Source organism: Phalacrocorax carbo, chromosome Z (assembly GCF_963921805.1).
Source record: "Phalacrocorax carbo chromosome Z, bPhaCar2.1, whole genome shotgun sequence".
NCBI classification, from domain to species: domain Eukaryota; kingdom Metazoa; phylum Chordata; class Aves; order Suliformes; family Phalacrocoracidae; genus Phalacrocorax; species Phalacrocorax carbo.
The window spans coordinates 27,533,459-27,546,060 of record NC_087548.1 but is presented as its reverse complement, the minus strand read 5'-3'; the positions used below and the strand labels follow the sequence as shown (position 1 = coordinate 27,546,060).

Genomic DNA, 12,602 nt, shown 5'->3' with positions numbered 1-12,602 from the left:
GCAAGTCACAGCTTTTGTCCAAATCTGTAAAGTGAAAACAGATAAGATTTCTTTTCACTATCGACATGGATTTTTTTTTTAACTTCTGTAACTCAAGTATCATTAATGAAGTTGATTTTTATTGTTGTTTACACAGAGTTGTAAAATACACAGGCTACAAACACAGTGCAGCTCTACAGTCCTTCACAGTATGCCAAAATTAACTTAAGCAACAAATCTGGCCTTAAACCCTATGTCCCAAAGGTAGATCAGGCTTGCTATGTGAATGCAACAAACATTTGGAGTGAAGTGACACAAAATAAACCAAAAAGAAAAACTGAACTAGTTTCCTCTAAAATACCCAATTATACCTTCACACAAGTATGTGACTAGCACTAGCTATATTATTTTCTGATAAAGTCATTTTAGCGTAACATACACACATGCTCTTATCTTCCTTTCTACATAAAATCATGTCAGCTGCTCCATTATCTAGAATTACTAGAAAAATAAAATGAGCAGGCGTTCATGTTCTTGTACCTGCTTATCAAGGTCTGAAGTACTTTTTTTCTGTAAAGCAAGGGTAAAAACATAAATAGGGAGTATCTTAAGTCTCTATAACAAAAATACTTGTAAACATCTGTTTAAAAATTAAATACAGTGGCAGAAAAATCACAGTTTTGTTGATACACTCTAATTCCCAGTTATCTAAACTTGGAGGTATGTTAACCATGGTTTGAACTTGATAATTTTGCATCTCAGGTTAACTGAGAACTTGGCTTTTAATTGAATCTTCATGTTAAGTCACTTAAGGAGTACAGTGGTCTTTCATTTATCTCCCCAGAAATTTTAATGAAGAGATGGGTTAAGGTTAGATCTCATCATATTTTAAGTTTTGCTTACCTCAGCTTATATTAAAATTTACTACCAATTGAGACCTAAAAAATGAATACATTTTGCACAGTCTGATAAAATGGCTTAATTTTACTATAGTAGAATTCCCATCCAGACAGTTTCTTGCTATTTCAAATGCATGGTGCCTTTTCTGTGCAACATAAACTGCATTAATAATCCACAACAGCATGTTCTCTCTGAAAAGAAATATCTCGTTTACATAAATTTAGAGGCATCTTTGTTTAGTAGCTGTTCCATCTCACCTTAATGTAGAGATTATGTCAATAAGTTTCAAAAAAAGTCATGCTTGAGGTCAAATGGTTATAGAAAATAAACAAATTTTGAGTAAAAGTTTACTTTTTATTAAAGCAAAATCTCAAACCACTTGAACAACATTCAAATGTTATATACATTGAGAATGTTAATATAATTACACTCTCCCTCCAAACGTGTCTTAAAACAAATGGAATGAGAAAAAGAAAACACAAACAAAAATATCACATGGTGGATTTTCCTGGATCCAGTTATTATATACAATGTATTATGGCTTGTCTGAGGATTACTGGCCCTAAGTACACAGAAATGCCAAAAGTAACCTGACATTTTCATCAAGGGAAAAAAGGATGGAGAACTGGTGAAGTTCAACAATTCCAAAAGTCACTAAGATTCTCCCACTCTGGTAAAGACACTATTTAATGAAAATACCATCACTTTCCCAACAAACCATCTGCTGACAATTGGTTAAAATTATCAGGAGATGACAACTAATACTGATGTAAGGGAACAGCTTCTGTGCATTTAAATTTACAGAATCCAAAGATCAGTGTCAAGTAAAAACTTGTGGTCTGAGTTCCACACTATCATTATACAAATTTCAGGCTATCTGACTGTCAAACAGGCAACTGAACCTGCGAAAGACTGAGAAATACCATTAATCAAACACATGTACTTCATAATGTTATGACAAAATGCTGTTGTTCTACTGCTTGGATCAATTTCTAGAATTCCTGTGGCAACAAACCCAACTTAACTTTCTTCACAAAGACTGCAAAATATTTTCTAAAAGTTTGTGTGTTTTTGTATGTAGGAGAACCTTTTTTGTTTATGCTAAATGTATGAAATCCAGCTTCCCTTAGAGAATACAAAAAGGTGGTTCAAATTAATACAAATTTAGTAAGGGAGCTTAAGACAGACTTAAAAAGCAGCCAACCTAAGGCCATATAGGCTACATATGTACACACCTGTACCCATAAGCAGCTGCATCTCCTCCAATTTTAAAAGCTAAAAGTAGCTACAAGTGGAACTCCTTCCTTCACTGTGAGTGAACTGCTACGTTCGCCAACTAGAGGCAAAGAATAAGCTATTCAGATTGGAGCTACCAGCTAATAAAATACCTGTACACTATGTGCTTTCTGTTAGTGTGGAAGCTTTCTGGGAACATTCAGTGGAATAATATAACTACTTAAGGTGAAGCTTTTCCTTGCTAAACTGGTCTTCCCAAAGCTATCAAGGATTAAAGAGAGACCAATCCACTTTAGGTCACAACAAGCTGTGGAATCTGGAATGACAGAGCGCATGTTAATACATGTTTTTGATTCAGAGGGTCCTGAAGAAAGATTTGTGCAGTTCCTTTTTGGAATAATAATTCTTCATATCACTTCCTGAAAAAGTAAAAGTTCTGAAGCCAAAATGTCTCAGCCCAGGCTGGAGTCAGAGTCTTGCTAGGGAACAGAAAATGAGGAATCAGAGGGAGAAAAACACTATGGCAGTAAACCATATTATGTTTCCAAAGACGTTCAGAAGACTCAGTTCTAGACCATCATTCCTAGCTTCTTGAAATGTGCTGACAAAATAGCATAACTTTGACTAGTACTTCAACTAGTGTCTTCATAAACACAGTGTCCATTATTCAGTGGCACAAAGGCACCAGAACTGTGGCACATCCTAAGCAGTAAGCATTAATCCCCTTATAAGTAATTCCAAGTGCCAGGATCACTGTGCTGGGGGAAAAAGAGATCCAAACCTACTCTATACCTTTTTCCTCTAATATTTTGTTGAAGTACACATATAAATGACTAGTTGTTGGTTAACTTGCCAATTACCATATGCTGTAAGGACTCGGAAACAGTGGAAACTCAGTGATTTTATTTACCTGCCATCATCAATAGAGAGAAACAAAGATGGCTTCTCAGCCCTTTATGCCTCCACAGGTGTAAAGAATCTAATCTCACATTCACAGATTGCATGCACATGAAGAGTATGAACCACGAAAAGAAAATATACAAAGAACCACTGGGGACGCAACTCCACAGAAGCACAAAGGCCTCTGAAAAATGAGTACAGGTCAAGCATAGATGCAGTCAGGAGAACTAACTCACTCATTTACTGTCTGCTGAGCCATTAAGCTCTGACATTCTGCTTCAGTAACCCTTCAGTGGAAGTCACAAGACGTCTTTTAGAGAACAGCACCATTTATGTCCTGAACACTTGTACTGTGCTAGAACAAGAGACAATAAAAAGTCCTATGTGTTACAAAAACACTTGGCAGATAGGAGATGAAGCAGCACACTACCTGGTACCTAGTAATACTTCAATTTACTGGAAAAGGATTGCATTCACTAAATTAGTAATCTAAACAAGAACAAGAGAATGCTTTAGTTTGCAATTCTGTTTTCTGTTTGAGGTCTATCTGACTCCTTGCCTTTCTGGCTTTAGACTTGGGAAACTTATTTGTAGGGTACGGGAAGAAAAATAAAGACTGTGACCACTGTGAGACATGCAGGAGTTCATACAGAAAACCTGTGCCTATTCAGGGCAGGCAAAATATAACAGGAGTGTTAAACGTACAGAAATTGTCCCAGGACATGGGTTTTACTTAGCAGATTGGAAATAGGGATGTTTGCAAGAACAAACAAGTTCACAGAAGTGTCATAACAGTTGCACACACTACAAGGCAGACTGATGTCACCAGGCATACTACGCATTATACAGCAGTAATTTATTTTTACAGTATCACAAATTGAAATGACCTAGCTAATTTCCCTATGAAAAAGAGTTTATACATAGTTGATTGTATACTGATTCATATCATTATATAAACTTTAATTTCAAAATTAAGTTTAAAGAACCATATATAAAGAACATGGCAACAAAAACATATTAAGAATACCCATGATGCAAATAAATTACCAGTCTTATTAAAGGAGACAGTCATTATTATAATCATAGTATAATGCATAAATACACAATGATACTTCCATCCTAAAACATACAAACACCACATCAGCAAGGATTACGGAAGTAATTACTGCTGAATGACAGCCTCAGGAGTAAACTCTTTAAAAATATATGCATATGTAATAGCATACTGTTTCTTACCGTACTTCTATCCTTCAAAAGCTTTTCTATCACTTCAATTAACATCTCCTTTTGCTCTGGATCAAGACTAGAAGGAAAAATAAAAATTCTTTTCACTCATTGGTCAGACATATCTGAAATTAAAAGAGGTTAGATTTGTTGACCTTTAGACACAACCTGGGAACCAGAAGCACTGAAGAAACCACTTCCAGATAAAACTGCCAGAGAATTGAACTTGACTGAAAATAAAGCTAATCATGGAATACAGAATTGAATTGAAGGAGTATAAAATTAAATTATAAAGACCATCTTTATGTTTTACTACTTATGTGTGTTCTATAAGAATCTTAATGCTTAAACTCAAAAATTTTAGGACTTAAGAAACATTAATGCAGGCCAACCCATTAGGGAGAACTTGACTAAGATTCACATGTTAAGTCACAAGGATCTCACTGCTTTTGCAGAAGAGAATTTCAGTGTGAATGAATTCAGCGGTGACTGAACATCAGGACAAAGGAGAATCATACCTTTATTACCAACATAACAAAGTGTCTTACTTCAAGCATTAACTTCGGTGATCTTAGAAGTAATGGAACTCAAAAATTTGGACATTATATTTAATCATACCTATAAAAAGTTGGTGTGCAAGCTGATGAAAAATAGACTGCTTTAAGTCCTATATAAATAGTAAAAACAGAGGAAGACCAAAAGTTGCAAACAACAATCTTTGTATTGTCCTTTTCATATTTAAAGAGCAGAGAAAAATTTGCCAGAAACATCCATTATTGTCAAACTTGCTTCTTAGGTAGGTAAGTATCAACTTTTCATTCCAGTTGCTTCTTCATCATGGATCTATAGGGTATGGAAGAGTTCAAAGCCAAGGCAGAAGAAAATACAAACAGAAAGTAAGTACAAATAGCCATACTGATGTGTAATTCTACAGCTTTGAAAAGTCGTTTCAATGTGGATACAATTACAACTAACTAAGGAAATATGTGGTCATTATTGTACAGTTCAGTTTTAATGCTGAGTGATGAACTGCCCTAATGCATAGTATATATCCTTTCCAGCTTTGTGGAAAGTGCGTGTCTAGCTGTATACTACTTTGCTCCAGCTCTAATACCGAGCATTACTAGAACATGCTCAATGAACAACACAACTGTTAGAAGCGACCATCAGCATAAGCAAAGCAGCAGCACAATGTACCACAAGTACTTTTACGATCACCTTTTGTTACAACTTCTATTTCTGTCATGAAAAGTTTACTGGATCCTTCTGCCAAAGACCAAAACCTTCAGAGGAAAAGCCTAAAGTCTAAGAGGCCTTATTTAAAATTTTCAAAATTAGTAGGAAATTTAAAGAAAGAAGTGAGTACTCATTACTAAGAAACTTTGAAAGACACCGATTTTGTTATGTGATCAAGAAAATCATTAGTAAGGGCTTTGATACCTGAATTCACTTTCCTCCCCCTCCTCCTTCCAGATGTTTTAGATAAGGAAGACAGCATTCTTGGAGAGAAAAATAAAAGAAATGGCTGGAGAGCTCAGAGTGATCTGCTCCCATTACGGTATCTACTAGTAATAGTATGGAATCTATTGATACTAGTAATGGGACTTCTTAAAAGTCCTTTTCCAAATCTTGCTGCAAGTAGGAGGAAGTACATGGTAGAGTTTTCTACTGATAGACAGGAGATACTAATAGCTTTGAAATGCACTCTAAGTGAAATAAGCAAGAGGTCTGACATTTTCAATGATAAAATTACGCCAGTGTACTTGACAGTGTTGATTGCATTGAGCACAAATGTTGCTGTTCACACTATGCCTGAAATCTTTTCTGTTTGATATGTAAGCTTCCTGCTGTTCGGATTGATTGAACCACTAATGAACAAGCTCTTCTAGGTCAGACATCATCCAAACACCATGACACTAAATGCAAGGAAGATTGGAGTATTGAACCTGCATCCAGAGGTCTGACTGGAGCACTGACTGAACTACAGGACTATCAAACAGGTAGAGAAGTCATGGAAACTGGAAAGTAAATGGAGTATACAGGCACTGTTAGAATAAACTGTTACTACTTCTTACTCAAATGCTCTAAGAAGATGGAGTAAGTAGATGTAGGAGAGAACATGAACTGTTGACTGATCTTCACATCAAAAATCCAGAACTCTGATTTTGACCAACTTTAGAGTGAGTCTTATGCAATTACTTGCTCATTACAAATAGGCCAGAAGATAGCCCTGCCACCAGTATATGATCTGTGCCGCTGAATTGTGGAGATACCAGTTGTGATCCTTCTTGAAACATCTGCTGAGATGGCCTGGTAAAGACTCTTATTTGCAGGCAAACCAACTGGGCCTGCCTGCAGACAGGTTAGTTTGATAGCCTTTTCCTCAGTTTCCAGTACTGCTGCTTCTTCAGGTAATCAAAAAACTCTCTCCCTTGGCCCTGGGGTAAACCAGTACTATTGGCTATGGCATTTGTTCAAGTAAATTTTGCAAATACGACAATAAAAGTTCACATGCTTTCTATAAGCAGTTCCCAAATTCTACTACCAAGGACAAAATTCTTAGTTACAACTCCACTCACGAGTAACTATGAAGTTTATTCTAGTCCAGGTAAGGTTGAATTTGCAGCTACAGCAGTTTGAAAACTTGCATTATGATGCCTAGGATGTTTGCATGAAGTAAAAACTTGTGAAGGATGTACAGGCCCTCTAAACCATTAAGGAAACCTTTATAGAAGATTAGTTTCCTCAGTTTCCCTTTATTATGTGAGCTAGACATCCGTATTACTACCACTCAGGAATTCAGGCAAGCTAGAAGGGAGTGAGGCCAGTTTCTCCAGATGGCGCTGCAGTATTTTTTACCACGTGTTGTATTTTTCACCACACACAAAAAATATGGTTTTTTGGTATTTCCAAGAATGATTACCAAATCTTGCCACTGAGATCGCATAAGCATAGGATACCATAAGAACCAGAGATAAGAAAATAATACAAGTTATATTTGAAGATGCAATCATATCTGGAGATTGGATGAAAGACAGCAAAAGGTCTTTTTGTAATAAAGTTAGATTTCAGCATCTTCCATCTTTGCACCAATGAATGACTGCTCAGTGTGTGACTGCTAGAGAATATCAAGCCAGACAACATGGAGTGGGAAGCCACGTATTGATGTGGGACCACAGGTTTGGGCTGGACACGTGTGTGCGCCTCTGAGTGAGACAACTGCAGGTTTTGGCTACCAAAGGGACCATGGAATCCAGGCCAACTACTGGAACGACTGAAAGGTCTGGAGGTTGACTGAGATACCCATTTGTGTGCCTCAGTGTCTCTGTTTCTCTCCCCTCTTCCTCTCCACCCAGTGGGAAGCAACTGGAGATGAGGGGATATAAGGGCCAGTTACTGCATGGTCTGAGTGCCTCCATCCAGCTGCTGTGGGATTCATAGTGTCTGAGTGAAAGGGTGAGAGTATGTGTGTCTGACTGAGGAGGTCTGTAACAGCAAGTGCAGTGGGGTTACAAGCACTGTGCACTTTTATGCGCCAGTGCCAGGAACTGGGAAATAGGGGATCCAAGGCCAGTTACTGGAAAGACTTAGCATCTAGGATCGTTACTGGGGAATCCATACTGTACATATATAGGTCCATTAATGGCCCTGCATCCTGAACAGCCAGAGAATGCAACAGAATAAGGCTGTTGGTACTGGTTTTGGCTGCATGAGTGCTGTTTCCTTTCTGTGCTGATCTGTATAGCTGGCTGCGTGCATGTGTGTACATGCCCATTAGGTATACATGCTCAGCCTTGGGTTTGAGGGGGCATGGAACCACAGGAGCCTCAGGCTACCTGATTCAGAACTCCAAATATCTCTCGCCCTCCTCTTTCTGGCATAGGCAAAATGAAAGGGAAGTAAGTAGTAGAATAAATGCCTGCCTTTGTTTTGGAAAGGTACAGGTTCTGTTGCTCAAAACCTGTGTAAACCAGTACCCACCTCTTTATCAGAACTCTTCCATACAAGAATTTCTGAAGAGGGAACAGGGGAATTTAAGAGATTTGGATTTGCATAGATAAAATTTTTAGAAGTTAGTATTCATTTATCACCTGTAATGAAAACTACAGCAAATGCCTTCAGGATGAAAGATACAGATGCTAAATACAGAAATCTTCGATTCTGAGAACACTCATCAAAATAGTTGTTACACAGATTACACTAACTGGTATATTAAAAAAAAAGAATGTATCCATTTCTTTCGTATCTCTTCATAGTTATCTTGTTACTCTAGCAAGAGATTTGCCTAAATTCCAACCAAATCAGTTGAGTGACTGAATATCTATGTACACTTCAAGCTTTTTAAGAAACTGCTTTGATTTGAGACATGCCAATCCCCCAGTAGTCTTAACAAACATAGCCCACAACTACCTTAGAAGTTGCTTTTCCGTATGTGTCAGAATCACTTACCTATACAGTTTTTGGATGGCATGTGCTGCATTCTTCCTCACATAAGGAGATAAATCAGAAGAGGCTTCCTTAATAGCAAGCATCATAATAGGAACAATAATTGGGACACGGATACTGGATAAAACTCTTAAAGCACTTGCGCGGATTAACTGATTAGGATCCTAAAGAATGGGAGAGAAGGGGAGAAATAAGATAGTGCAGAAATGCATCATTAAATTCTCTGCAGTGTTTACACTAGTTAGTGACTGCACATTAAAACACATAAATCTATCTGACTATCAGTCAGGCTTGCAAGCTAAGGCCACACTAATAAGAAAGTGTGCCAAATTTCACACAAGAAACTTTCAACAACCAAGAGAAGTAAAACAAAGTAAAACAGACAACATTGAAACATTGTCTGGAGATCTGGCACAGGAAAACATTAATATAATTCACTTTCCCAGGCAAAATATGGGAATGATGGATTAAAAAAAAGACTAATACTTTATTTAATGATCTGAAACATTTTTTGCAATACAAGTGCAATTCAGATATTCTGAAAAACACACCTAGCTTAGTTTTATTACTTAAATGTAAGAACTGCCAAATGAAAATGTGGTTCTGAGTTGTGACACTCCTACTCAAGTTCTTGACAACACATCTACTTCATGCTTTACTGCAAGATATAAACTGAAGCCAGTAACAAAACTGATTTTCTTAAGAACATGTCAAAATATTAAGATAAATGTTGAGACTTTCTTCTATTTCCTACCCTCTCTTATTTTGTCCCAGTACTTGCTCCGCTTTTATAACACTAGGGTTAGCTTGGAGATCCAACAACAGCCCGAAACATCTGTATTTGGAGGAATTGTTCTATAAACCTCATTTGTTAATCATGGGCTTGGTAGACATGGGAAAAATGTTGCTTAATCAAATACTAAACCCTCTAAAATCATGCAATCTGAAGTTGCAGCAGCATTAATCCTCTGTACTGTCTGCCAGGAAGGCACTTCCCAAAGAACATTTCTCCCAAGGACTGAGAGTTGGCAACATGGGTTTTCAGACTGGTATTATTTAATGATTAATTTTTCTAAGCTCTCAAAATTCCTACGTTTTAGCAGCTTCTGAGTAGTAAGTATCTGGATGGTGAAAATACTTAATTTGTCATCTTGTTCTTATCAGAGTTGGCAAAGCTCATTTCCAGTCACACAAGTTTCAAATACCCTAAAAAGTTCTTTCCGAAGAGGGAGAAAAAATCTCCATACATAAACCCAAACTATAATCTTCATTACAAAACCAGAAACAAAATGTTACGAAAAATGAACAGTGAGAATAAAGTACGCTTGCCCAACTTCCACAGCAGGCTTAGTAATTTCTTTAGTTGCTCCAAATCTCAGCTAGCTTGGTGTCTACCTCCTTGCCACACCCCCACTTCTTTTTAAGTTACTCACAGTCACAATATTTGAGGTATTCCCTCTCCTTTTGTTCCTACTATCCACAGCTTTTTTAAAAAGTTATGCCATGTGAAGTGTTCACTGTATACACATCTAGTTAAAAACAAAGGATACAAAGTCTTTTGAATTTTAGCTTTTCATGGCAGTCACAGATAGTAAAGGTAGTACACATGACATTGAGATAAAAGCTGGAAGGAAAGGGGCAGAAAGCACTCTAGTGAGTGGTAGGATGCTCCCACAATTGCACACCTGTACTCTGATGGCAACATTTTCCAACAAGATGGAAGGTCTGGATCAGTGACATGACAGAAATTAGTTATGAACCTAGACGATCCTTACAAGAATAGTACAAGAAAGAAGAAAAAAACCAAACTTCTCTTATTATAAAAACTGGGCAAGTTTAAAGTCAGACACTTAAATTTTTCTTTTCTCCATGGCCAGACTTCAAAGACATTCCTAACCTTTATTATACGATTTTATATATATGTATACCAGTGCAAAATGGTATTTCTTCAGTGCTTTTAATAAAAATGTGGGATGTGTGACACATTGAATATTTTAATTTAGGTACTACTATCCTTATGCTCCTATTCACTGTTGTACAGAAGGATCTTTTACACAAGCTAAGAGGAACACAGGTGGTTCAGGGTAATAATAGCATCTTCCTTCTACATACATAAGCTGCCTAGGAAAGAAAAGGCATTCCAGAAATTAAATGCTGGGCAGGTGAATTTGAGAGCACCAATCTGCTGCTTTTCTTTAGCGAAGTACTTTTACTTCATGCAGGCTTAGCTGCTTGATGAGGTTTGAGGTAGCGCAAAACACTTTGTCAATGACGTAACTTGAAAATACTTTATCAGATGCAGATATTTGCATGCTTTAGTTTATCAGACTAAGCTTCCACAAATACTTTTATTTCTGTGATACTAGCTCAGAATTCTCTATGAAGTGTTGTTTAGTAGTCACTCACTTTTAAAGCACGCTGGAAAGTACTGATGGACAGTAATGCTAGATCTTGCTGCTCCTCTGCATAACGCATCAGATAAACATATACAAGCTTTTTTATCTGAAAAGAAAAAACGCAATTAACATGATTGTCAGAAAGTTCTAGAATTCTATAAAATTAAGTCCTAGATTGCACATTTGTATCAACATTTTCTTCTTTGAAGAATGAGTTAACATACCATTGGAGTACTCACATGCTTCTCAAATGTCTTACGATTTACTGTAATTCTGTTAATAGAAACTCCGAGGCGCTACAATACTACCTAATTAATGATACAGTCACACAAAGGCTAATAACACAGAGTACTCCTTTATGCTATCAACTAGTAAATAAAGAAGCTGACATATGGCAACTGACCACCTGAGCACTCATGTTTTTCTCTTACGGAAAACAGGTTAAATTGAAATCCTTGGCTATTGCAACAAGCCCATTTTACTTTACCTTGAAACTCAAAATTAATTACTTTAACAAATCTGAAAGATAATATAACTTCCAGCTGAAGTGTGGTAAGTTACACTATTTAAACCTGATTAAAAGAGCACTTCTGACTAGATCTTGGACAAAAGCAAAGTGTATTAGATCCATCTTTGCCTGACTACAAGCATTCAAAAGATGTCACCAATAAGCATACTAAAAATGATGCAATGTTCAAAGATTAAGAAAACCTCAGTATGATTCTGGGGGAGGAGGGTATTCAATTTAGTTCACTTTACCCCCTCATGGCCCCTCTATGCCCAGGAAGCAGTGAAAACATTTTTTACAATTGAGTTGTAAACTGACTATTGGGGTTTATAATAGAAAATTCTGAAAGACCCTCAACTACAGCTGTGCTGTAATTACTGACACTATCAGAAGATGTGTCTTTGTGCTAATTCTGGCAAAAAGCATAACATTAAATCACAGAAGGTTACACCATACTAAATTATTTGTTGTTCAGCTGTAGACAAGCAGCAATCAACATTGACCACAAGAGGCCTATGCACTGAATGACTGCAGGTGTGCAAAGAAAGCCTCCTTTCCTTGAAACCACTCTGTGACTGGAAATGGAAGCACTTAGAGTTTCGTGGCTATACTATTCTTTTACCATTTACCTTCACTCAATGTTAAAATGTTCCTTTCTATAAAACTAATCATAACAGGGGCACACTAGGCTTGAGGAACACAGGCAGATTTGTTTAATTAGTTTATCAATATAAGCACATCAAACTCCATGAGTTATTGACCAAGACTTATTTTTGTTCTATACCACCAATTGCTTATTAGGTCACTTTTTGTATCCTTACCATCCATGACATGATGCACATAATCACGTTGAGGTCAGCGTGTACTTATAAAAACAAAAATCACAAGGCGCTTCTGTGAACAATAAGATGCCCTTTGCTTGTCTTAAAACAAATGAACGTGTTCTACTGCTTCTTCACCTCCATTTCCCTGTATCAGAGCATTCAGCCCTGATTAAAAAAAAAAACCGACAA

At 36.9% G+C, this 12,602-nt stretch overlaps 1 protein-coding gene across 1 annotated transcript in view; it reads right to left on the bottom strand.

Annotated features, from left to right (window-relative positions):
- Positions 1-12,602, bottom strand: part of AP3B1 (adaptor related protein complex 3 subunit beta 1) — a 155,883-nt gene that overhangs the window by 120,572 nt on the left and 22,709 nt on the right. The window contains exons 4-6 of the mRNA XM_064439541.1: positions 11,092-11,187; positions 8,689-8,849; positions 4,252-4,318 (exon numbers count right to left, since the gene is read on the bottom strand). Of these exons, the coding sequence (XP_064295611.1) occupies positions 4,252-4,318; positions 8,689-8,849; positions 11,092-11,187 (324 nt within the window). The remainder of the gene's footprint in view (positions 1-4,251; positions 4,319-8,688; positions 8,850-11,091; positions 11,188-12,602) is intronic.